Source organism: Aulonocara sp. 'chitande type north' Nkhata Bay, linkage group LG16 (genome assembly GCF_057382095.1).
Source record: "Aulonocara sp. 'chitande type north' Nkhata Bay isolate Kocher_YH1m ecotype deep benthic linkage group LG16, A_spYH_male_GT1.1, whole genome shotgun sequence".
NCBI classification, from domain to species: Eukaryota; Metazoa; Chordata; class Actinopteri; order Cichliformes; family Cichlidae; genus Aulonocara; species Aulonocara sp. 'chitande type north' Nkhata Bay.
This window is the reverse complement of record NC_141359.1, coordinates 2676793-2703859: the sequence shown is the minus strand read 5'-3', so window position 1 is coordinate 2703859 and position 27067 is coordinate 2676793. Positions and strand designations below refer to the sequence as shown.

At 42.2% G+C, this 27067-nt stretch overlaps 2 protein-coding genes across 2 annotated transcripts; one reads left to right on the top strand and one right to left on the bottom strand.

Moving 5' to 3' along the window:
* Positions 1-802: 802 nt before the first annotated feature.
* On the bottom strand, positions 803-6371 carry LOC147310799 (uncharacterized). The gene is made up of 12 exons (XM_086267442.1): positions 6159-6371; positions 5978-6010; positions 5792-5881; positions 5309-5380; positions 5112-5200; positions 4897-4999; positions 4550-4652; positions 4418-4470; positions 4232-4310; positions 1893-2389; positions 1500-1693; positions 803-1391 (listed from the first exon to the last, which is right to left on the bottom strand). Exons 1-12 carry the CDS (start codon positions 6369-6371, stop codon positions 1247-1249), a joined length of 1671 nt encoding a protein of 556 aa, XP_086123568.1. The 3' UTR covers positions 803-1246.
* Positions 6372-24624: 18253 nt separating this feature from the next.
* LOC147310798 (uncharacterized) lies at positions 24625-26354 on the top strand. The gene is made up of 4 exons (XM_086267465.1): positions 24625-24768; positions 25436-25639; positions 25803-25980; positions 26218-26354. Exons 1-4 carry the CDS (start codon positions 24625-24627, stop codon positions 26352-26354), a joined length of 663 nt encoding a protein of 220 aa, XP_086123591.1.
* The last annotated feature ends 713 nt before the right edge of the window (positions 26355-27067 follow it).

Here is a 27067-nt window from a genome sequence, read left to right as displayed (position 1 = left end):
AAGTCTTGTCTCCTCTGGTGTGGCAGGAGACATGTTGGTGGAATCTGGGGAGGACTGTCTTTAAGTTGGTGTGGTTGAAGTCGCCAGCAACAATAAAAGCAGCCTCGGGGTGTTTATTCTGGTGTTTGTTAATGGCTGCAGAAAGTTCTTTCATGGTGTTTGTTAATGGCTGCAGAAAGTTCTTTCATGGCCAACCTAGCATTAGCGTTGGGGGGGATATACACGGCAGTGAGTATGATAGAAGTGAGTTCTCTGGGGAGGTAATAAGGTCTGCATTTGACCATTAAAAACTCCGCATTAGGTGAGCAGTGACTCTCAGTAGTAGTGGAGTTCATGCATCAAGCATTGTTAATATAAATGCACAAACCTCCACCTCTGGTCTTGCCGGAGTCATCTGCTAGCCTGTCGGCTCGGTGTGTGTGGCATCCTGCTAACTCGATAGCATTGTCCGGGCAGCTGTTGTTCAACCATGTTTCGGTGAAAAAACATGACATTTGAGTCCATAATCCGTCTGTTGTTAGTGATGGAGAGCCGTATCTCATCCATTTTGTTTGCCAGAGAACGGACATTGGCGAGGAAAATTCTGGGTAAAGGCAGCCGGTGTGGTGTTAGCTTTAGCTTAGCCCGTAGCCCGTAGCCCTCCGCGCCTACCTCGCCTTTGTTTACGATCCCGGCGCCGTCTGCGTGCACTTCCGCCTGGCCAGGGAGAGTGGGCAGCCTCCGGTGTTCTGGAGATCTCTGGGATGAGTCGGAGATCGGCGATAAAACTGTTGGAGTTATGAGTCCATGGAGTTATGGACTATAATAGTCCAAAAGTCCAAATCTTTAATAGAAAAGACAGGCAGAACTCAAACAAACAATAATCCAAACGAGGAGCTTATATACACACTGGAAAGTAAATAATTATAAGTTATTAAATCAGACTAATTAAATACAGTAAAACTAATAAGGGAAGACGAACACACGGGAAATAAAAATGACAACAGTGTAAACATACCAAAACTCAAAATAAAACAGGAAAGCTACTACAAACCGAGTGTGACACAATTACATTCATATTGAAACATATGTGATAATTTTCTTTCTTTGTAGAATTTTTAAGATATGTGTTAGAACAGTCATTATCCTGTTTGGATTAGGAACCAATCATTTTTGCCAAATAGTTAACACAAACTTAGAACAACAATGAACAATTTTCAAGATTCTGATTTACAGAACAAACAAAAGTCACAAAAGGTTTCATTATTTAAGAGACAAGATCAAGTTTTTCACACAGGAATGAAATGACAGAATCCAGTGCAGCGGGGCCAAAGGTGTGTGTCAGCAAACTGAAGGTTGAGGAATCAGTCAGCTCATGTTTAAGGTTGTGTTGGATTTTGAGAAGAGTCTGTCTGTTATTAGAAAGTAAGATTAACAATGTTACACCAATAACCCAAATACGGGGAAATGACAAATAATACCAAAAAAGATACAACTTTCATATTGTTTTACTAACTTACTTTGTCATATCAGCACTTGAATGGTCGATGCCTTTACAGACCATGTCTGTTGTGACATCACAGGCCAATCTTCCGGCAAACCCGAGGGCTAGCTCCCCAGCCTCCTCTTCACTCAGAACACTAAACACTGTTACTTTAGTTTTGGCCTTCTTAGGCCTGTCAAGAATCATTGCGGGCAGTTTGGCTTTACGGACCTAAAAAAGAAAAAGTGCAAAAACCAAAAGAGCAGAGAGAGACACACACACACGCACAAAGTTAAATGCTTTTGTTTACATGGTGTAATTGTGTATATGTTGCAGCAAATGCACAATTTCCAGCCACATTGTCACTTCATTGATACGAGTAACCCGGATTTATTTCAGGTGACATCAAAATCACGAAATGTATACCTACCCCAATCAAACCTCTGAAAACATGAACTGACATGTTCTCTGCGTTGATTCTGCGCTTGATCTCGTCTTCTGTTATTGTGTAGGTTTTCTTTTTTGAGCTTGGTACAGATAAGCGACCATGCACTCTGTAAACTGTACTAGTTCCTTCTGAATCAGTTTGGAATTCTGTATCTGCATCGATCCTGTCAACATCAGCAGCAGCAGCATTATCTGTACTCAGACTTGTGCCGTATACTTCTGCTTCTTTTTCTTTGTCTTCAGTCTGTGTACCTTCATCTCTTTCAGTCTGTGTACCTTCATCTCTGACTGTCAGTCTTCCTATCTCACTGTTACTTGTCGGTTTGCTGCAGATGTCCTCTCCCTTAGGAACTTTTCCTTTGTCATTCGCTGCCTGATGCTTTCCCTGATGACATTCTTCACTGGCTACTTCTATTGCTCCTCCTGTATAGCCACCTACTATGCTGCACAACTCCTTTCCCTCTGCTGTGCTGCACTGTGCTGTTACATAAAGAAGAATGATATAAACAGCACTATATCAATTTAATTGTGAAGAGAAATCCCCACAATACGACACAGTTATGTCTAAAATAGTTTTGTGTAAAAACTGGATCTTGAAACGTCCACTTTAATTACACAGTCCTGGTGTGCAAAGGCAAAATTACGAAAAAATTTTTCACTTTAAACATTTTTGGACATTGTTTAGTTACAGTTGTGGTCAAAAGTTTACATACACTTGTAAAGAATAGAATATAATGGCTCTACCGAGTGTCCCGTTATTTCTAAAACTCTGATTTTTCTCTGATAGAGTGATTGGAACAGATACTTCTTTGTCACAAAAAACATTCATGAAGTTTGGTTCTTTAATGACTTTATTATGGGTTAACATAAAAAAGTGATCACATTTGCTGGGTCAAAAATATACATACAGCAACATGAATTAGCAATTTTGGTGACTTAGAAAGTTGTCAGTGAACTGAGCTTCATAGCATGGCCTCTTAAATTCTTGCGAGTGATTATGAGTGACTACAGTTGGTGACTTCTCTTAGGCCAATTAAATAGGGCTCATTGGATACAAACGCCCACAAACGCTACAATGGGAAAGTCAAAGTAGCTCAGCATGGATCTGAAAAAGAGAATTTTTGACTTGAACAAGTCAGGAAAGTCACTTGGGGCCATTTCAAAGCAGCTGCATGTCCCAAGAGCAACAGTGCAAACAATCGTTTGTAAGTATAACGTGCATGGCACTGTTTCATCACTGCCAAGATCAGGAAGAAAACGCAAGCTGCTGCTGAGAGAAAATTGGTCAGGAGGGTGAAGAGTCAACCAAGAATCACCAAAAAGCAGATGTGCCAAGAATTAGAAGCTGTTGAAACACAGGTGTCATTGTCCACAGTCAAACGTGTTTTGCATCTCCATGGACTGAGAGGCTGCTGTGCAAGAAGGAAGCCCTTGCTCCAAAAGCGGCACCTTAAGGCTCAACTGAAGTTTGCTGCTGATCACATGGACAAAGATAAGACCTTCTGGAGGAAAGTTCTGTGGTCAGACAAAACAAAAATCGAGCTTTTTGGCCACAATGCCCAGCAATATGTTTGGAGGAGAAAAGGTGAGGCCTTCAACCCCAAGAACACCGTGCCTACAATCAAGCATGGTGGTGGGAGTATTATGCTGTGGGGCTGTTTTGCTGCCAATGGAACTGGTGATTTACAGAGAGTAAATGGGATAATGAAGAAGGAGGATTACCTTCACATTCTTCAACATAACCTAAAATCATCAGCACGAAGGTTGGGTCTTGGGCGCAGTTGGGTGTTCCAACAGGACAATGACCCCAAACACACATCAAAAGTGGTAAAGGAATGGCTAAATCAGGCTAGAATAAGGGTTTTAGAATGGCCTTCCCAAAGTCCTGACTTAAACCCCATTGAAAACATGTGGACAATGCTGAAGAAACAAGTCCATGTCAGAAAGCCATCAAATTTGACTGAACTGCACCAATTCTGTCAAGAGGAGTGGTCAAAGATTCAACCAGAAGCTTGTGGATGGCTACCAAAAGCACCTAATTGAAGTGAAAATGGCTAAGGGACATGTAACCAAATATTAGCACTGCTGTATGTATATTTTTGACCCAGCAGATGTGATCACTTTTTTCTGTTAACCCATAATAAAGTCATTAAAGAACCAAACTTCATGAATGTTTTTTGTGACAAAGAAGTATCTGTTCCAATCACTCTATCAGAGAAAAATCAGAGTTTTAGAAATAACGGGACACTCGGTAGAGCCATTATATTCTATTCTTTACAAGTGTATGTAAACTTTTGACCACAACTGTATATTGTGACTTACTCTCACAGAAGATACAGATGCCACAAACAGACTTTGAACAACGCATGTGCTTGTATGCACCACATTTCTGGCACTGCACCTGTGAATTAAAAAAAAAGAAAGAAGAAGAAATAAACAAACAAAAAACAAATGAACAAAGTCCATTATATAAACAATCTATATGGCTAAGGACATGTCATAGTGTACCCGGTCTTTGGCTGCAATCACACACCAGCACTGACTGCACTTCCTAGTTCGTTCTGCAAAATATAATTTGTTTAAGTACAAGTTACATTTTCCAATGTTAGAGAAAAAGAAGGCGGCTAATTTTATCTTTACCTATTGAGGAAAATAAGTAGTGGCAAAGTCGGGACCTGAGCTTTGTGATTTCAGTGTTGTACTCCTCCACTTGTGTTTTACCGTCAATGGGAGATTGGGCAAACTAATAACTGACGAAGAAGAAAAAAAAAAAGAACAAAAAGAATTAGATTAACAAAGAAATGGGGTTTTTTTTACACCCCCCGAGAAAAAAAAAATAGAGCAACCAAAGCCAAAGCATTACTGCTGAAATGGTTCAATCTACAACAAAAATTGAGATTTTACCATCCTGCCTCTAAGGCTTTAAAAACTGAATAGACAAAAATGTAAACATTACTTATATAGGTTAAAGCTATAGTTTTCAGTACCATTATGACATGCACTCCACATGAGTTCCCATCCTGTTGATGTGGGTGGCTCACATGTGACAAAGTCCACTCTCCAGTGCAGCCTCTTGCTGAAGCAAATGAGCTGAGAGATGGCAGTTATTACAAATAAAAAGCATATAGAGAAATCAATAACCACGTTCGGTAATGATTTCAATTAAATTAAATATGTTATGTTAAATATGTTAATTAATTACCTCCAGTTTTTCAACACCGCACTTTTTCTGACCTCCGACTCGCCAAATGAATTCATATAGGCTATGGTCCTCTTGGGTATGTCACAAAACTGTTTTGTAAAAAGATGGATATGGTAGGCTTGGGCCTTGAGCTTTCCTAATGAGGGACACTGAAAAGTATCATGCACTAGAGAGAGTGCAAAATCTGTGCAACTTACAAACAAGGTCCAGTGGCTGCCGTTTTCCAGACAGGCTCCAATCAATTTCTCATACATCTGAAAGATGTTTTTCTGGAAATAAAAAGAATGTGACAAGTATGTTTTTCTGTCAAGAATGACACTGCAAAACTGCGAAAGCTTGTCAGGTGAGACTTGTAATTAATTCTGCAGATACACAAACATATAGAAAGTGTCATTTTTTGTTTACATTAATTAAGTTCTATAGTGTGTACGAAACAAATCAAGACCACAGACTCAACACGCACCACTCAATTTTTGGTTTTCTTTATCAGTTGGCCAAGACAGAAATGTTTTAATCTGTGTGCATTGCTTTTGAGCAAGTCTTTACACAGAAAAGGTTTCAGAAAGGTATTTTTCAGGTTCTTCTGACAAGGCTTCAATTTTGGAAAATGCTGTTTGTTTATAGTGGCAACTTATAAACCCTTTGTGATAAGAACATAGTTACCACAGTCCAAGTCATACCTTCAAAAAGTATGCACTTTGTGCTCTTGTGGACCCATCCAAAATTTTTCCAGTGATTTGGCTTGGTATTGGATAAATGTGAGGGAAATTCTATAAAAATAACATAAATACACTTATGTTTTCAAATACATTACAAAAAATGTAAACATGCTATGTCATTATCATCAAACAAGCTTTTCAACATACCTCACACTGCAAATAGATTAGGCCATCTATTACCTTATAAAACAAATAAATAAATACATATAAATAAAAACAGAACTAAGGAATACGATTCATTAAGTAAATTGTACAATAAAGTGTATTTAAAGCAGAATTTAACATTAGTTTTATGACAACATAAAAGGATTTTTATGTCAAGAGGTACCTCATCTGAAATGTTTGTCTGGTCAAACAGGGATTTCAAACTTGAAATACCAATAGAGTTTGGTCCAGCTACTCCCACAAGGTAATCTGTGAGAAAGCATATGCTGTAGTCAACAGATATCATTTTCTTTTTGCATGCTGCAACCATCATCCATTTCAGTCTTCTAGGAGCTTTGTCTGGTTGTAGTTCTTTTTTCTCCTCCTCTCCCCTCATCTATGAATTAAATTGTTTTCTGACCTTCCTTCCCAATGGGATGTTTAAGCAATATATGTATGGTCAGAAGGGGGTGAAATTTTCATTGCAGTTGTACGTGTAACATTGCATGTGATAATAAAAGGCTTGATTGGTTGATTATTCAACATGAGTTGACATTTACCTGACATTGTGAAGGAGTCACACTTTATGTAAGGGTGTAAGAACATAACATGTGGATTTGTTACACTTCTTTTTCACAAGTTAATAACAATCAATAATTTTCATTCCATTATTAACAAGCTATCACACGATGTCCCAGGGACAACATCTACACGATGTCCCTGGGACAACATCTACACGATGTCCCTGGGACAACATTTACACTTTGTCCCTGGGACAACATTTACACGATGTCCCAGGGACAACATCTACACGATGTCCCAGGGACAACATTTACGCGATGTCCCAGGGACAACATTTACGCGATGTCCCTGGACAAATTTGTAAATATCTGGATTACTGTTAATCTCCATAGAATCAAGAACTCATGTCAAGTTTCACAGCTATGGACCAGTTAATTATGTTTCCAGGTGATAGTTTGATTCATAGATTCAGCACACAACCATAAGTCTAGGCCTTTTAGTCCAGATTCTCTTCACTTATGTTTGTAAAATGATCAGGGAAGCTAGTGCAATTTTGCCTGACCCAACCCCCGGGCCACGAAACACCCAAAAAGTTGGGGAACGCTGGTCTAGAGAACACTGGTTAGCTAATGCTGTCGTCAAGTAGCCTATCGCTAGCAAACAAACAGCAAGCCAAGTGAGGAACATATGTATAATGCTTACCGTAACACTGGTTAGCTAATGCTGTCGTCAAGTAGTCTATCACTAGCAAACAAACAGCAAGCCAAGTGAGGAACATATGTATAATGCTTACCGTTTATTAAAGAAAAGTATTCTAAATTGACTTCAAATTCGGCGGACAGGCGAATTGACTTCAAATTCGGCAGACAGGCGGCGGTTTCTCGCTTCTTCACTTGTATTTCGAAATACTCGAAGGCGGGTATTTCGAAGTCGCAAAGGAATGACGTCACAAGAAGGTGATTGGTCACCTGCAATGTTGAAACTGGAACAACATTAATTATGATGATGTGGGAACAACGCCAACACGAGGATATCAGATCGTCCTTTTGACACAACACCAGCTAACTGACAAGACTTAGTTAAAAGCTAATATTATGGTTGAATATTATTGCACCTAACCTTGGGCTCCAGTATTCTGAAATCCCCACTTCCCCTCTGATAAACCACATGATTATGTAACAAATATGTCAGCTTAGAAGAAGAACAGAGGACAGTTTATTCAGGGTGTGACAGCACTTTACCACCTGTGGCCAACATATCATACAAATTTCTGGACTGGAGCACGTACATCCTTAAAAACTCCAGGACTTCATCACAGCCTCTCTCACATCTGCTTCACATGTGTAGTTTACAGGAAACTTAAATAACACTGGCTGAATATGTTTGTAGCAGGATAAAATTAGGGTCCCTTATATGAATGGGATTTAAACAGGGAGAAAGAAGAAAATGTTGGCATCAGTTCCAACACTTCATTTAATTGAGACTCACTTGTGTTTAACCTTGGAATATGTGAACAGATTACTTATTGAGTCCTTTCTCAGTCCATGGGTTGTAAAACCGCAACATCCTCCATCCGTAGTAAGAGAAAGCGTCTGTGGCAATAACCAAAATGTCTCCATACAGCCTTCGTGAATAAGAAAATGGGTGGCCAGGAATTTTTTTTTAATTTTTAAATTGTATAGAGCTAAATATGAAACGTGTCTGTGAGTCCTTCAGTCCAAATACTCGAGGTCGAGAAGAATATACAGCAGCCGCTGATCCCTCAATGGCACCAGTAAGACGGCAGGACAGCAGGGCCTCTTCCTCAGCAGAAAAGTCTCCTCCACTGCTAGCAGGAGAATGACACATGAGTATTTTAAAGGTACTGCGTGTACAGATATCACCGTTGGCTCACACAAGCTTGCTCTGACACAGCTACAGACCTTGGCTGTGTCCCAATCCAGCGACCGCACGCTCCTGAGTACACATTTTGAGACCTATTACTTCACAGCGACACGACGGCTGTCCCAATCCGAAGTGTACTCCAAATGTGCCATCGATTTCCCCAAATTTGAAGTGTGGTCCGGTGTACACTTCATGGTCCCATATATCCCACAATTCATAGCGCGGTGGTGGGTGTGGATAATTTTCCCGAAAAATACGGCAGAGGGCAGAAGCGGAGCGGCCGAAGAGTAAACTTTCAAAAGTAAGTACTGAATATGATGTCACTTATTATGTGCCAATGTTTAATAATGAAGAGCATTGAAACATTGCTGTTAGCCACATGTCGGCAAAGATATGTGACATTAGGGATGTTTGTACTAACTTGGTTTTAAAGCCTTTAAAATATACGCCGTTCAATAGTCGACCTTAATCTTACAGAGAATGTGATGATTTTGTGGATAATTAAAGTCAGTCATATATCCACAAACACAACAAGCTGAAAGTCAGTGATGCTGCTCGGTTTGCAGTCCTGAACATCACGGCACAAGCAGGATCCACTGCACTGTTAATGTTAGCTATGTTATATTGCTGCCTCGGTGGTGTCGAGCCAAACGGACTTTAACGTGTGTTTGAACGAGCTGACGGTTCACTCGTTAAGCTGAAAGAAAGATGCTTCAATCACAGGAGTCACACATGTGTCCACTGCACCATCTGGAACTCTTCTTGTTTCGTAATAACACAAACACTAAATCCTGCTTCTCTGGTGCTGTTGTGTAGCAGTGTATACACCTGAGACTGTCACCTGTCTGTCTGTCCTGCACTCTCTGTTTCTTTCTCTCTGATTGTGGAATAAAAGTATGAACATGTGTTTATAAGTTACACTTTTGTTTGAATCCTGCAGCTTATCACACATTTGATTTCCATGTGTGACGACTGCAAGTGTCCAGAGTGAGGACAGACTGAGGGACCCACTGCTGCACATCATCTGTGAGGCTTTGCACCCCTGATGATCCACCAGGACAAACTCAGCAGTGTGTGAGGAAGAGGAGGAGGAAGAGCCAGCAGCAGCTGACAGATGGAGAGAACAGACAGACTGTTCCCTGTTTGTGAAGGACTGCTAGGAAAGTTTAACATAACTGTCTGTGCTGAATCAGTCTTATTAGGTAATGTTCAAATAATGTTATCATCCCAGTGTTTCCAGTGTGGGAGAAAGTACTCAGGGCCTTCAAGTTACACACTATGAAAGGCAGCAACAAGTTTAATGTTCAGAAACCTAAAGTATGTATCAGCAGCAGAATGGAGCTAAAAAAAATGTTTGTTTCAGTTCTATGAAGCTTTGAGTATTTTGGATCAGTAGCACTGCTGTGTTTGTTGCATCATATTGCTGTGATTGTTTATATGCTTTATATATAGTTAGTTCAAATGCACAACATAAATGACAACTTACTGTTCACTGAACACACATCACTCACTGAGTTAGGTCCTTCTTGCACCTTTTTAAAAACACATCCCTTTAGCTTACATCTTGAAAGTAGTGCAAGCCATATGGGTTTATATTCCAAACAGTGACACACGAACTTGATCACCAAAGTCCGCTTAACATGGCTGCTAATTTTCAAGCTTACTAGCTTATTCACGATTAGCACATCATAACATAACCAAACGATAACATATATAAAGAAACAATATACGTATAAAACACCAATTCTTACCTAGCAGGAGAATAAATAATCAGTATTTTAAGGCTACTGCATGTACAGATGTCACTGCTGGCTCACATGAGCTACCTCTAAGAGTTTACTCCCCAGCTGACTGTCGCGAAAGAGTCGTAAATCACCGGCATTGTAAAACTTTAAATTATTCCAGGGCATGTTAAAAACAAAACACCAAACAGATGGACTGGATATTAAACGGTATCAAACGACTAAATGAACACAGGGTTACAATTACATTCTACCATCGTCACATCGAGAGTTTATTCATTAATCATCAGAGTTCAACAATGTGACATCCAGTTGAAAAGAGCTTCAGTAACGCAAGCCAAAACAGGCTAACAGTAAATAACAGCACAAAAACAGCCGTGCTTATCGACAGCTCGACAGTTCGACATATCCTCAACAACTCACCTCAGTATGGCTGCCATTGGTCACATTTTAACTGTCCGTTTTACAGCCTCTTACAGAAAATGAACGCTTACACGGTACACCGTACACATATACAGTATATTGATTTTATTTGGTTTTAGAGTTTAACCTGAAATCTTTTGCTGCTGAGCAGCAGAGCTCCAAAGCTTCCCCTGTAACCATGGTTACGCAGAGGCGTAACAGTGTTCCAACAGTGACGTCACATACCTGTGTCAGACTGATACCTGGATCAGTCTGAAACTTTTATTGGCACTTTTCTGCTGAGATCCGGAGCTCGTGGGCCTGGCGGCCTGGGATCAGATGAGCTGCTGTGTTTTTCATGGAGAAAAAATAATTAACATGGAATAACGTCAGTCTCAGATGGGAAAAAAAAAAATGCAAGAAAAAGAGGACAGCAGATTGAGAAGAGATTTCTTCAAACGGTAAGGAGCTTCTACCAAGTGATATTTGATAAGGTTAAAACTTCAAGCTTAAATCTAATGTCTAGATTCATGCTAAACTTTTCTGATTACTCAGTGAATCTGTTCATATGTTGCCGTTTTAAGCTATCGGGTAATTTCATGGTGACAAATGTCTTTGACAAAAAAAAATGCAGGATTAATTAAAGGCTAAATATGACTGCTAGGTTAGGACGTGGTTAGGAGCAAATACTTAGGAGAGACAGATATTTTGCTCTGATAGAAATCTTTATTAATATTTATAGAATGGAATTTGAATGTGAGGGTGTGCTGGGAACGTCTAGCAGAGGCCCCAGTCCGCGAGATCTTCAACGCACACCTCCGGCAGAGCTTCAACAGCATTCCGAGGGAGACTGGGGACATTGAGTCCGAATGGACCATGTTCAGCGTCTCCATTGCCGAAGCTGCTGCATTGAGCTGCGGCCGCAAGGTGGTTGGTGCCTGCCGTGGTGGTAATCCCCGAACCAAATGGTGGACACCAGAGGTGAAGGGAGACACCAGGCTGAAGAAGGAGTCCTATCGGGCTTGGTTAGCCTGTGGGACTCCGGAGGCAGCCGACAGGTATCGACAGGCCAAGCGGAATGCGGCTCGGGCAGTGGCTGAAGCAAAAACTCGGGTGTGGGAGGAGTTCGGAGAGGCCATGGAAAAAGACTTTCGGACTGCCTCGAAGAGATTCTGGCAAACCGTCAGGCGTCTCAGGAGGGGAAAGCGGTGCTCTACCTGCACTGTGTATAGTGCTGGCGGAGCACTGCTGACGTCGACTGAGAAAATTGTCAGGCGGTGGAAGGAATACTTTGAGGACCTCCTTAATCCCACTGACACGTCTTCCGAGGAGGAAGCAGAGTCTGGGGATGAGGGGAATGACCTGCCAATTTCCGGGGGCAAGGTCACTGAGGCAGTTAAACAACTCCTTGGTGGCAGAGCCCCTGGTGTTGATGAGGTCCGCCCCGAGTTCCTGAAGGCTCTGGACGTTGTAGGGCTGTCCTGGTTGACACGCCTCTGCAATGTTGCGTGGAGATCAGGGGCAGTACCTGTGGACTGGCAGACTGGGGTGGTGGTCCCCATCTTTAAGAAGGGGGACCGGAGGGTGTGTTCCAACTACAGGGGGATCACACTCCTCAGCCTCCCTGGGAAAGTCTATGCCAGGGTGCTGGAAAGGAGAGTTCGTCCGCTAGTCGAACCTCGGATACAGGAGGAACAATGCGGTTTTCGTCCTGGTCGCGGAACACTGGACCAGCTCTTTATCCTCTCCAGGATACTTGAGGGTACATGGGAGTTTGCCCAACCAGTCTACATGTGTTTTGTGGACTTGGAGAAGGCATTCGACCGTGTCCCTCGGGGTGTCCTGTGGGAGGTGTTGCGGGAGTATGGGGTGTCTGGCCCATTGCTACGGGCCATTCGATCCCTATACAACTGTTGTAAGAGCTTGGTTCGCATTGCCGGCAATAAGTCGGACTCGTTCCCGGTGGGTGATGGGCTCCGCCAGGGCTGCCCTTTGTCTCCGGTTCTGTTCATAATTTTTATGGACAGGATTTCTAGGCGCAGCCAAGTGGCGGAGTGGGCTTTCACTTTGGTGGCCTCAGAATCTCATCTCTGATTTTTGCGGATGATGTGGTTCTGCTGGCTTCATCGGGTGAGGGCCTCCAGCTCGCACTGGAACGGTTCGCAGCCGAGTGTGAAGCAGCGGGAATGAGGATCAGCACCTCCAAATCTGAGGCCATGGTTCTCAGCCGGAAAAGGGTGGAGTGCCCACTCCGGGTCAGGGATGAGTTCCTGCCCCAAGTGGAGGAGTTCAAGTATCTCGGGGTCTTGTTCGCAAGTGATGGGAGAAGGGAGCCGGAGATCGAGAGACGGATTGGGGCTGCAGCTGCAGTAATGCGGACGCTGCACCGGTCCGTTGTGGTGAAGAGGGAGCTGAGTGTAAAAGCGAAGCTCTCAATTTACCGGTCGATCTACCTCCCTACCCTCACCTATGGCCACGAGCTGTGGGTAGTGACCGAAAGAACGAGATCGCGGATACAAGCAGCAGAAATGAGGTTCCTCCGAAGGGTGGCTGGCCTCTCCCTTAGAGATAGGGTGAGAAGTTCGGCCATCCGGGAGGGGCTCAGAGTAGAGCAGCTGCTGCTCCACATCGAAAGGAGCCAGCTGAGGTGGTTCGGGCACCTGACAAGGATGCCCCCTGGGCGCCTCCTGGGTGAGGTGTTCCAGGCATGTCCCACCGGGAGGAGGTCCCGGGGCAGACCCAGGACACGCTGGAGAGATTATATCTCTCGGCTTGCCTGGGAACGCCTTGGTATTCCCCCAGATAAGCTGGAGGAGGTGGCTGGGGAGAGGGAGGTCTGGGCCTCTCTGCTTAGGCTGCTGCCCCTGCGACCCAGCCTCGGATAAAGCGGATGAAGCTTGATGGATGGATGGATGGAATTTGAATGAAAACAACAAAATTTGAATGAAAACAACAGGATTAGAAGGTAAACAACGGATTTTGAACGAAAACAACAAAATTAGAATGACAAGAACGGAATTTGAATGAAAACAATAGAATTAGAATGAAAACAATAGAATTAGAATGAAAAGAACTGAATTAGAATGAAATGAACTGAATTAGAATGAAAAGAAAAAAATTTGAATGAAAATACAGTATTAGAAAAAAGAGAAAAGAACTTGAATGAGGAAAACAGAATTAGAATGACAAGAATGGAATTTGAATGAAAACACCGGAAGTTGAAAGAAAACAACAAAATTTGAATGAAAACAACAGAAGTTGAAAGAGAACAACAGAATTTGAATGAAAAGAACTGGATTAGAAGGAAAACAACAGATTTTGAGCAAAAACCACAGAATTAGAATGACAAGAATGGCATTTGAATGAAAACAACAAAATTTGAATTAGAAGAACAAAATTTAAATGAAAAGAACTGGATTAGAAGGAAAACAACGGATTTTGAACAAAAACCAACAGAATTAGAATGACAAGAACGGAATTTGAATGAAAACACAGAAATCTGAATGAAAACAATAGAATCAGAATGAAATCAAAAGAATTAGAATGAAAAGAACTGAATTAGAAGGAAAAAGAACTTAATTAGAAGGAAAAGAACAGAAGAAGAATGAAAAGAACAAAATTTGAATGAAAAAACAGTATTAGAATGAAGAGAACAGAATTTGAATGAGAACAACAGAATTAGAATGACAAGAATGGAATTTGAATGAAAACACCGGAAGTTGAAAGAAAACAACAAAATTTGAATGAAAACAACAGAATTAGAAGGAAAACAACAGAATTTGAAAGAAAACAAGAGAATTAGAATGAAAAACACACAATTTGAATGAAAACAACAGAATTAGAATGACAAGAACGGAATTTGAATGAAAATAACTGGATTAGAAGGAAAACCACGGATTTTGAACGAAAACAACAGCATTAGAATGACAAGAACGGAATTTGAATGAAAACACAGGAATTAGAATGAAAACAACAGAATTAGAATGTAAAGAACTGAATTGGAATGAAAAGAACTGAATTAGAAGGAAAACAACAGAATTTGAAAGAAAACAACAGAATTCGAATGACAAGAATGGAATTTGAATGAAAACAACAGAATTCGAATGACAAGAATGGAATTTGAATGAAAACAACAGAATTAGAGTGAAGACATGGCGGGGGAGGATGCTGGACAGACCCGGTGCACCTAAACGCGTATTGAGGGTGTGCTGGGAACGTCTAGCAGAGGCCCCAGTCCGCGAGATCTTCAACGCACACCTCCGGCAGAGCTTCAACAGCATTCCGAGGGAGACTGGGGACATTGAGTCCGAATGGACCATGTTCAGCGTCTCCATTGCCGAAGCTGCTGCATTGAGCTGCGGCCGCAAGGTGGTTGGTGCCTGCCGTGGTGGTAATCCCCGAACCAAATGGTGGACACCAGAGGTGAAGGGAGCCACCAGGCTGAAGAAGGAGTCCTATCGGGCTTGGTTAGCCTGTGGGACTCCGGAGGCAGCCGACAGGTATCGACAGGCCAAGCAGAATGCGGCTCGGGCAGTGGCTGAAGCAAAAACTCGGGTGTGGGAGGAGTTCGGAGAGGCCATGGAAAAAGATTTTCGGACACGGTCGAATGCCTTCTCCAAGTCCACAAAACACATGTAGACTGGTTGGGCAAACTCCCATGCACCCTCAAGTATCCTGGAGAGGATAAAGAGCTGGTCCAGTGTTCCGTGACCAGGACGAAAACCGCATTGTTCCTCCTGTATCCGAGGTTCGACTAGCGGACGAACTCTCCTTTCCAGCACCCTGGCATAGACTTTCCCAGGGAGGCTGAGGAGTGTGATCCCCCTGTAGTTGGAACACACCCTCCGGTCTCCCTTCTTAAAGATGGGGACCACCACCCCAGTCTGCCAGTCCAGGGGTACTGCCCCTGATCTCCACGCAACATTGTAGAGGCGTGTCAACCAGGACAGCCCTACAACGTCCAGAGCCTTCAGGAACTCGGGGCGGACCTCATCAACACCAGGGGATCTGCCACCAAGGAGTTGTTTAACTGCCTCAGTGACCTTGCCCCCGGAAATTGGCGGGTCATTCCCCTCATCCCCAGACTCTTCCTCCTCCTCGGAAGATATGTCAGTGGGATTAACGAGGTCCTCGAAGTATTCCTTCCACTGCCTGACAATTTTCTCAGTCGACGTCAGCAGTGCTCCGCCAGCACTATACACAGTGCAGGTAGAGCACCGCTTTCCCCTCTTGAGACACCTGACGGTTTGCCAGAATCTCTTGCAACGGACAACTGTTTCAAGAGCTTGGTTCGCATTGCCGGCAATAAGTCGGACTTGTTCCTGGTGGGTGATGGGCTCCGCCAGGGCTGCCCTTTGTCACCGGTTCTGTTCATAATTTTTATGGACAGGATTTCTAGGCGCAGCCAAGTGGCAGAGTGGGCTTTCACTTTGGCGGCCTCAGAATCTCATCTCTGCTTTTTGCAGATGATGTGGTTCTGTTGGCTTCATCGGGTCTCCAGCTCGCACTGGAACGGTTCGCAGCCGAGTGTGAAGCAGCGGGAATGAGGATCAGCACCTCCAAATCTGAGGCCATGGTTCTCAGCCGGAAAAGGGTGGAGTGCCCACTCCGGGTCAGGGATGAGTTCCTGCCCCAAGTGGAGGAGTTCAAGTATCTCGGGGTTTTGTTCACGAGTGATGGGAGAAGGGAGCCGGAGATCGAGAGACGGATTGGGGCTGCAGCTGCAGTAATGCAGACGCTGCACCGGTCCGTCGTGGTGAAGAGGGAGCTGAGTGTAAAAGCGAAGCTCTCAATTTACCGGTCGATCTATGTCCCTACCCTCACCTATGGCCACGAGCTGTGGGTAGTGACCGAAAGAAGGAGATCGCGGATACAAGCAGCAGAAATGAGGTTCCTCCGAAGGGTGGCTGGCCTCTCCCTTAGAGATAGGGTGAGAAGTTCGGCCATCCGGGAGGGGCTCAGAGTAGAGCCGCTGCAGCTCCACATCGAAAGGAGCCAGCTGAGGTGGTTCGGGCATCTGACAAAGATGCCTCCTGGGTGAGGTGTTCCGGGCATGTCCCACCGGGAGGAGGCCCCGGGGCAGACCCAGGACACGCTGGAGAGATTATATCTCTCGGCTGGCCTGGGAACGCCTTGGATAAGCTGGAGGAGGTGGCTGGGGAGAGGGAGGTCTGGGCCTCTCTGCTTAGGCTGCTGCCCCCGCGACCCGGCCTCGGATAAAGCGGATGGATGGATAGAATGAAAACAACAGAATCAGAATGAAAAGAACTGAATTAGAATGACATGAACTGAATTAGAATGAAAAGAACAGAATTAGAATGAAAAGAACAACATTTGAATGAAAAAACAGAATTAGAATGACAAGAATGGAATTTGAATGAAAACACCGGAAGTTGAAAGAAAACAACAAAATTTGAATGAAAACAACAGAATTAGAAGGAAAACAACAGAATTTGAAAGAAAAAAAACAGAATTAGAATGAAAAGAATGGAATTAGAATCAAAAGAACAGAATTAGAATGAAAAGAACAGAATTAGAATGAAAAGATCTGAATTAGAATGAAAAGAACATAATTTGAACAAGAACAACAGAATTAGAATGACAAGAACGGAATTTGAATGAAAACAAAAAATTTGATTGAAAATGCAGTATTAGAAAAAAAGAGAACAGAACTTGAATGAGAACAACAGAATTAAAATGACAAGAATATAATTTGAATGAAAACACCGGAAGTTGAACGAAAACAACAAAATTTGGCGTCTACTCTATGGTGTGAAGACGTGTCTCCCGGGGCTCCGCAACGCAGTGACAAAAATATTGTTTTAAAATGCATCCGCACTTTCTATATCAGCCCTGTGGGCTCTAAATAACCCTTTTTGCCGCTGGGCACCCGCTTGTTTATTTATTTTCACTTTTTCACTCTCTGAGGTCGGGAAAGCTACTTTTGACAACTTCTGGGAAAGGCCGCAGGAGTTTCTTTCCTGGTTGGCTGTGGTAACCTTAGCGGCTCCGTCCGGACAATCAAGTTCTCTCACTAAAAGTCCCACTATTTAACCTTTATTCTTTTTCTGCACAATGGCAGATAAGAGGGAGCAACGTCGAAAACGGGGTCAGGCCGGCGCGGGTGGTTCACAGAGCCCGGAGCTGGGTCGCGAATCTCAACGTGACGCGGCTATCACGGAGAGCAGCTACGAGCAGGGTGCGGGCGCACCGCTCGGCGAAGTCACATTTACCAGAGCATTGGAGGTTCTGAAACGGGACATCTGCGACAAGCTTGAATGCAAGATTGATACGGTTACCCATACACTGAGTTAATGCTCAAGGGACCACCATTAAAGATTTGGAGCTTTCAGCTACAACCTGCAGTGACGACCTGACTTCTCTTCAATGTGCTGTAAGTGTCCTAACGGAGGAGGTCAGACAACTGCAAGCTAAATGTGAGGATCTAGAAGGAAGATCAAGGCGCAATAATATTCGTCTTATTGGCATCCCCGAGGGTTTGGAGACTTCTAACCCTAGGGAGTTTATTTCCCATCTCCTGCAAGATCTTCTGAAGCTGAATGAAGCACCTTTGTTAGATCGGGTTCACAGGTCCCTTGGACCAAAGCCCAGAGAGGGAGCGCCTCCTCGCCCACTCCTCATTAGAGTCCACTACTTCCATGTCAAGGAACAGCTGCTACGTCTTGCAGGGGCAAACTCTCCTCTACTTTACCAGGGCAGAAGGATCTCCATCTTTCCAGACTTCACACCTGCAGTGGCTAAAAAACGTTCAGTTTACTGGGGTCAAGCGCCTTCTGCACTCTTGTCCTGGGATCAAGTTCGGCCTGTTCTATCCTGCGGAACTGAGGGTGACACTTCCAGATGGAGTTGTACGTAAGTTTACTGATCCTGCGTCTGCCACGGACTTTGCCAATAAGATCCTGGGGGGCCCTGCCTCTCAGGGCACATAAGTGTCTTAGCCCATTGGGCTGATATGTCCATCTTGGTTAATTTCTGTGAAATATTCTATTCTATTTTTTTTTTCTCTTTCTTCACTGTTTTTTATTTTTTATTGTATCTTATTGTATTTTTTTTTAAGTAACATACTTATGTTTATTTGAGGTGAGCTTGATTTATAGGATGTGTCTTGTTCTAATAAATTTTCATACAATCCTTGATTTGTCTCTGCCTTGTATTGCAAGGAGCTTGAACTCAACTGGGACTTCGAATGGTTGGGAGAAAGTGCTCAGGGTGTGTTTGGTGGGGGGTGCGCGCATCTTGTTAGGGAAGATGCTTCAGCATTTAGGGGGAAGTTTGGGTGTTCTTTGTTTTTTATGTTGTACTGTTCTGTTCACTGACTTTGTTTTTTCTGTGTTTTTCATTGGTCAGCTTTGGTTTTTTTCAACCTATGTTCTAACATGGTATCGCAATTAAATACTAATAATCAACAAGCAGGTCACTCGTTTAAGTTCTGTAGCTGGAATTGTAAAGGTCTGAATCAACCTATTACAGCTTTGTCCTGGTTAATGCTGAGAACCTTAAGAAAGTTTTCTCCACAGTGAGACCCACCACATGTCTTTTAGATCCAATCCCCTCTTCACTCTTTAAAACACTTTATGGATTTTTTGAGGCTGAGCTTTTATACATGATGAATTGCTCTCTTCAGTTGGGTGTCTTCCCTGCTGCCTTTAAAACGGCGGTGGTGAGGCCCCTTCTGAAGAAGAGCAATTTGGATTGTAATGATTTTAATAACTACAGACCTGTATCCAACTCACCATTTTTAAGTAAAATCTTAGAAAAACTTGTTTTTACTCAGATTAATGACTTTTTGAATGATAGACAGATCCTGGAGATATTCCAGTCTGGATTTAGGGTGAACCACAGCACAGAGACGGCTCTCCTAAAGGTTTTAAATGATCTTAGATGTAACTGGGACGCCCAAAAGCTCTCAGTCCTGGTGCTACTGGATCTAAGCGCAGCCTTTGATACAGTAGACCACGCTATTCTTTTAAACAGACTGAAACACATGGTGGGCCTCTCTGGTGCTGTACACAACTGGTTCACTTCCTATCTCTCTGACAGAACTTTTATGGTGAGTATGGATACATGCTCCTCTAAGATCCATAAAATGACATGTGGTGTGCCTCAAGGGCCGGTTCTAGGCCCTGTACTTTTTAATTTGTATATGCTCCCTCTCGGCGGTGTCATCAGGAGGCATGGAGTGAACTTTCACAGTTACGCTGATGACACGCAGCTGTACATCTCTGTGTCTCCTGATGACACCAGACCAATGGATGCCCTTTTTAACTGTATTTTAGATATAAGATCTTGGATGGCAGAAAACTTTTTACAGCTTAACCAGGACAAAACTGAAGTTTTAATCGCCGGTCCCGAGGCTCAGAGAGATAAACTCTTGTCTAAATTACAGGCATTTTCACTATATCCTTCGCTACAAGTGAGAAACCTGGGTGTTATTTTTGACTCTGAGCTTGGTTTTATCCCACATATTAAACATGTAACCAAAATTGGATTTTATCATCTAAAAAATATAGCCAGAGTCCGCCCTATTCTCTCTCGGGCCAACACGGAGATGCTGATGCATGCTTTTATTACCAGTCGCATTGATTACTGTAATGCCCTGCTCTCTGGTCTTCCTAAGAAGAATATTTCAACTTTACAACTTATGCAAAACTCGGCAGCTCGTGTGCTGACGGAGACCAGAGGGCGGGCCCACATTACACCGGTTTTAGAATCGCTGCACTGGCTCCCCGTGTGTTTCAGGATCGATTTTAAAGTTCTTTTATTGGTTTTTAAATGTCTTAATGGTCTTGGGCCTTCTTATCTCTCAGATCTGCTTTTACCATATGAACCCTCGCGGACCCTGAGGTCCTCTGGTACTGGCCTTTTGATTGTCCCTAAAGTCAGGACACATACTCACGGAGAGAGTGGTATGGTCCTCGTCTGTGGAACAGCCTGCTGGAGGAGCTCAGGGCCGCAGAGAACGTACATGTTTTTAAGAACAGGCTCAAGACCCACCTTTTTAATTTAGCTTTCACCTAACGTTTATTTATTTTATGCTTATTTATTTTGATTTTATTCTTATTCATTTTTTTAATCTTCTTACTCTATTTTTATTTATATTTATATTGTATCCCTTTCTTATTTATTTTATCATTTTACCCTGTATATAGCCTATTGTGTCTTATCTCCAGTGTTTCCTCGGAGGGGGCTCTCTGCACCGGGGATGTGATCGACCATGGCTGCTGGGTCTCTGGGGGTCCTCTCAGCCTGGCTGGGGGGCTCCTTTGCCTCCCTCCTGCTGTGTGCCCAGCCTGGAGGCTGCGGTCTGTGACCGGCTCCCGGTGCAGACGACTCCCTGTTATAGTCTTTCCTCACTTGGCTCATGTGAACCCAGCCCAATTTTTACTCTTTAAGTGTGCGCGTGTGTGTGTGTGTGTGGGGGGGGGGGGGGGGGGGGGATATGTGTGTATTCACATCAATTATGTTAATGAGAGTGTGGGGAGTGAATTGGAGGGTGGGGTGGGCTGCTTTTAACTATGTAAAGCACTTTGTGCTACATTTTTTTTGTATGAAAAGTGCTTTATAAATAAAGATTGATTGATTAAAAGGAGCAAGGTCCTCCATTATTTGCAATTTTTGGGCGCCCAGGTTGTGTTTTTACAAGAAACACACCTAAAAATTTCAGATCATTTTAGACTTCATAAGGGGTGGGTGGGCCAACTCTATCACTCTACATTTAAATCCAAAGTTCGTGGTGCTGCTATTTTAATACACAAATCAGTGCCATTTGTTTCTTCTAATGTTATAGCGGACCAGAATGGTAGATTCATTATTGTGAGTGGTAGTATTTTGAACACTAAATTCATTTTTGTCAGTGTCTATGCTCCCAATTGGGACGATCCAAAATTTTTTTAGCACTTTTTTCATTAAAATTCCTGACTTGTCTTCCCACTATTTGGTTTTTGGTGGCGATTTTAATTGTTGGCTCGGGCCGCTGGATAGATCCTCAAATAAGCCTGGTAGGCAATCCAACTCTTCCAAAATTATTAATATGTTCCTTGAAGAATTTTCTGTTATTGATGCCGGGCGTTTTCTCAACCCCACACGTAGAGAGTACACCTTTTTCTCCCCTGTTCATCATACATACATTCGTATTGATTACTTTCTACTGGACAGTCGACTTACTTCACAGATTCGCTCTTGCTCTCATAGTGTTATTGTCATTTCAGATCATGCTCCGTTGACTCTAGATTTGGCAGTGGGCTAAAGTTCTCCACCAGCTCCATGGCGTTTGAATACACGCTTGCTGTCAGATGATAAGTTCATCACATTTGTGAATTCCAGGATAGACTTATTTATAGAGACAAACATTACACCCGGAATATCACCCTCCATTTTGTGGGAAACGTTTAAGGCTTTTATCAGGGGACATATTATATCTTATGCTGGTTTTGAGGCGAATCAAAGGAAAGCAAAGTTGTCCGAGCTCATAATACGCATATCGCAATTAGATGAGTTCCCAGATAGCAAGGAGACATTGAACAGATGTTGATTTTCCATCTGAACCATCAGAATCGTCAGGATTGAAATGTCAACACAAAACCAATGTTGAAACAACATTGAAATACTGATGAAACCTGACACTGACATTGAAATAACATTGATTCACTGTTGTTCTGTCATCGTTGATTGTTGATCTATTTATAGTTGACAAGGTGACAACAATCACGTTGAAAAATCATCAATTTATGGTTGAGCGGGAAATTAAAGCTGCTACCACTTGGACTATTCCGCAGCACCCCTATCACATTGGTACGTCCCTCCAGGTAACCATTGTCTTGTACAGTAGAGCGGGACATTCGATTTACTCTCAGCGGAATTGACCGGAGAAGGCATCAGTTCATGCACTGCACTGGCCTGCACCACGATTAGTATAAGGTAAGAATGAATGACTTTTGTTCTATTCGTTATTTCCATGGTTGCATTTGAATAACAGTAAAAAAAAAACAAAAACTTGTTAATGTAAAGTTTCGGATAAAATGTGGGAGCCCGAAATTGTGTCTACTTTCATCTTACAATCCGGCAACAAATAAATTGCACTGTGAACAAAGTCTATCAACAAAGAAAACATTTTCGTTTCATACTTTTCCGTTATATTCCCCTACAAAGCTAGCTTTAACGCTTCGAGGGTTCCTTTGTTCTTGCCGTCGCCTCGGCGCTTGACCCAGACTTTCGCTCTGTAGTTGCTTTTTAGCATAGTACTACAAAAAATTGTAAATCTGTGATGTATGATTGATAAACGTAAAGGTAACTGTATAAATGTGTTCAATGACTTTGTTACTTTTAATGATTGGAGAGCACCCGCTTCGATTCGCACTCAATTCAAACTCTACGCTGCACGCTCACCTACCTTGCGTTTGCACCTTTTGTCCACACGTAAACTGCGTTTTCATCAACTGAAAACTGAGATTTTTAAAGACGCCTGACAGGGCGGATATTTTCGAAAACTCCGTTTTAGCATTTACGTGTGGACGAGGAAGACGGAGAAAACGCAGCGTCAAAGGTGTGCGCCTATTTTGATGCCACACTGTGCGCCAAGTTTTTGTCTCGGTGCCATGAATTCCTACAATGGCAGACTTAGACAAAATACTGTTAATTTTATTATCTTCAGTGTTTAAATGCTTACATATACACACGCAGTTGTATGTTAAAAAAAAAAGAGTTTGTTTTATCGGGTTTGCTTGTAATTGTTGCCTATATACATTTTAAGCTATTATTTATTACACTGACATTGAAATAACATTGATTCACTGTTGTTCTGTCATCGTTGATTGTTGATCTATTTATAGTTGACAAGGTGACAACAATCACGTTGAAAAATCATCAATTTATGGTTGAGCGGGAAATTAAAGCTGCTACCACTTGGACTATTCCGCAGCACCCCTATCACATTGGTACGTCCCTCCAGGTAACCATTGTCTTGTACAGTAGAGCGGGACATTCGATTTACTCTCAGCGGAATTGACCGGAGAAGGCATCAGTTCATGCACTGCACTGGCCTGCACCACGATTAGTATAAGGTAAGAATGAATGACTTTTGTTCTATTCGTTATTTCCATGGTTGCATTTGAATAACAGTAAAAAAAAAACAAAAACTTGTTAATGTAAAGTTTCGGATAAAATGTGGGAGCCCGAAATTGTGTCTACTTTCATCTTACAATCCGGCAACAAATAAATTGCACTGTGAACAAAGTCTATCAACAAAGAAAACATTTTCGTTTCATACTTTTCCGTTATATTCCCCTACAAAGCTAGCTTTAACGCTTCGAGGGTTCCTTTGTTCTTGCCGTCGCCTCGGCGCTTGACCCAGACTTTCGCTCTGTAGTTGCTTTTTAGCATAGTACTACAAAAAATTGTAAATCTGTGATGTATGATTGATAAACGTAAAGGTAACTGTATAAATGTGTTCAATGACTTTGTTACTTTTAATGATTGGAGAGCACCCGCTTCGATTCGCACTCAATTCAAACTCTACGCTGCACGCTCACCTACCTTGCGTTTGCACCTTTTGTCCACACGTAAACTGCGTTTTCATCAACTGAAAACTGAGATTTTTAAAGACGCCTGACAGGGCGGATATTTTCGAAAACTCCGTTTTAGCATTTACGTGTGGACGAGGAAGACGGAGAAAACGCAGCGTCAAAGGTGTGCGCCTATTTTGATGCCACACTGTGCGCCAAGTTTTTGTCTCGGTGCCATGAATTCCTACAATGGCAGACTTAGACAAAATACTGTTAATTTTATTATCTTCAGTGTTTAAATGCTTACATATACACACGCAGTTGTATGTTAAAAAAAAAAGAGTTTGTTTTATCGGGTTTGCTTGTAATTGTTGCCTATATACATTTTAAGCTATTATTTATTATTTAGTTCAATCAATAGATCAAGTTTTGTAGTGACTATGAAATATATTGTAATTATCTGTTTCCTGTTTATCCTAGACAGGGCAAAAAAGGACTCCAAATTTTAAAAAAAGATAAAAATGAAAGACTGGTGCATTGTGCAGTTCAGCACTGGTGGTACAGAAATAGTCCCTAGTTCATGGATAAATGGGGAGAAATTGTCATGGCCTCCATATCCTCCGTGAGACACATTCAGGATCCACGCCGCAGTAAAGAGGAGAGTTCATCCTGGTGCAACATGGCTCACCTATGCACCAGTCCGACTTCTAATAAGCCATGGTGGGTATCAACTGGATTGGTGTTGTATAAATGTAACAATAACAAGTTTTTCGTGTCCTAATTTATGTCTGGCCACACATTGTGTTTGTACTTCCAGACACATTTCACGAAGCAGAACACTGTGATACGTCTGACCTTCAGTCCGAAGCTGAAACTCAGACCAGTCATAAAAGAAAGCACAAGTAAAACTTTTTTTATTTCACAAACATATCTTTGATTGCTAAGAATTTATGATCTTGTCTTTTATACATATCTGTGGTGCTTCCATACTGCAATATCACCACATAATATAGTCCAAAAAGTGGAAGCTTGTAAACTTTTTATAGATGCAAAGCCGTGTACACTTGTGCACTTCAAAAATTCCTTGTATACTGTACCTTCTTGCACATCTCCGTTTCCTGTGTGTGTTGTTATAAATCAAACTGTAACTTTAGGAAATAATATTCCAAAAGCACATTTGTAATTACTTATGACCGTTTTCAACTTTTTTTCTTTAGACCAAATCCCCTGTACACATATAGTGACTCAGAGGATGAGCAGCCCACAAAAAAAAAAACGGTTTCCCCAGCCCCCTCGAGTGAAAATACCAGGTAATAAAATACTGTCTGGTGTCTTTGTACATATCTGTGTGTGACACAAGGAAACTTTTGACAAGTTGTCTGTATTCTTAGATACTTAAAAAAAATTATCTTTTTCTGTCAGACCTGACGAGAGCTGTTAACGAACTCCGTGAGGAGGTCAGAGCCATCCGCAATACCGGCTGCAATGAATCGGTAGATGCTGGGGTACTGCCTCTGGATTTGCCCTTGCACAACATTGAGGAGCTAAACAATGCACAGGCAGCTCTTCAATCACAAGAGGCAAATAAGGCAATGGTAAGTATATAAAGGTTATGTACACTTTGTAACTATAAAGTGTAATAGCTGTCAGATGTGATTTAAATACATAACAACGGCCTGTTGATTAAACACACAAGCACTTGCATACACATTAAAGACATGAGACACGCTAATTCCATCTCTTAAAATGTGTCTATAGGTGAGACGCTTTGCCTTGATTGGAGGGACCACACTGGAGGTGCGAGTACGCCGTGTAATGGCTTATGCCATCACAAATGAGCTGGCCTCGGTACTAAACTGGGCAGGGAAAAAAACCAAGGACCAGACAAAGCAAAAAAGGGCATTTAAAGATACAGCGCTCTGCAGATGCATATTTGGTAAGTTTTACCGTTTTTTTCCTATATTACTTTGTCCTTCTTAATAACAAGACTTTCATGTCCGGTTAATCTGGAGATGGAGTCTTTGGTCTTTGGCTTGTTTAGTCCTTGGGTTGTAGTTTGTACAGCTCAAGGACCCCATGTTTATTTTGTTTTAAAGACAGTTAACAAGAGCTTATTCATGTGCTCTAATTCACTTTTTTTGTTTGTGTGTGTGTGTGTGTATTTTTGTCCTAGATGGCCTGACGCAGCAGTTAGGGGCAAACTCTATGTCCGAGTTTGTCTTTGCACAAGCAGTGCAGAAATGGCTCCGATACGCCCCAGATCGTTTGGGTGGTGCAGGACGCACATCATGCATCCCCATCCCAGAGTAAAAATTACAAACTTCTGTGAAACATATAAATGTAAATAGGAAACTGTCTTTTAATAAAGTATTTAACAAACGAAACATGCCTATTGACCTTTTTTTGTTTAGTTTTTTCTCTGTTACATCACATGCAATGCTTATTTTAGGATATTAATATTGACATGATACATTGTGAGACATTTGGGTTTTTTTTTTAAAGGGTGTCCAATTTGAGGAATAAGTACAATTATGTGTTTAGGTGGTTTAAGTATTGATGGAAACATGCAGTAGTTTAGTATTGGTTAAAATACCTATAAAGAAAGGTAGATTTCCAGTCATTATTTAACTGTTGTTTTAATAAAAAGCAACTGTGCGAAAGAGGTGGAAAATCAACACCATAGCTCAACAGTGTTTCAATATCAGAATCTGACATTGTTTCAATGTCAACAGTATTAGAAAATATAACGTTGAATCAATGTCAGGTTTCAACATTGATTCAACATCAAAACCTGACGTTGTTTCAACGTTAAAAAAGGGTGCAAGAGTGACGTTAGGTCAACGTCACACTTCAACGTTGATTCAATGACATCACCTGATATTGACTCAACATTGTTTCAATGTTTCCTTGCTATCTGGGTTGTATGCTGTCTGCCCGACACCAGAGGTCTATAATGACAGGCTGTCTTTGCAGACTGAGTTTGATCACCTGTCCTCTGCTCGGGCTGAAGAGATGTTGTTGAA

Coding starts and splice junctions, on each gene's coding strand:
- LOC147310799 (XM_086267442.1), bottom strand. CDS start 6,371: ATGAGGGGAGAGGAGGAGAAAAAAGAACTACAACCAGACAAAGCTCCT. Junction 5,201..5,308: donor GCAGCCACTGGACCTTGTTT/GTAAGTTGCACA, acceptor TTTACAAAACAG/TTTTGTGACATACCCAAGAG. Junction 4,653..4,896: donor GTGGAGTGCATGTCATAATG/GTACTGAAAACT, acceptor GTCAGTTATTAG/TTTGCCCAATCTCCCATTGA.
- LOC147310798 (XM_086267465.1), top strand. CDS start 24,625: ATGGATAAATGGGGAGAAATTGTCATGGCCTCCATATCCTCCGTGAGA. Junction 24,769..25,435: donor CTTCTAATAAGCCATGGTGG/GTATCAACTGGA, acceptor CTGTATTCTTAG/ATACTTAAAAAAAATTATCT. Junction 25,640..25,802: donor AAGAGGCAAATAAGGCAATG/GTAAGTATATAA, acceptor ATGTGTCTATAG/GTGAGACGCTTTGCCTTGAT.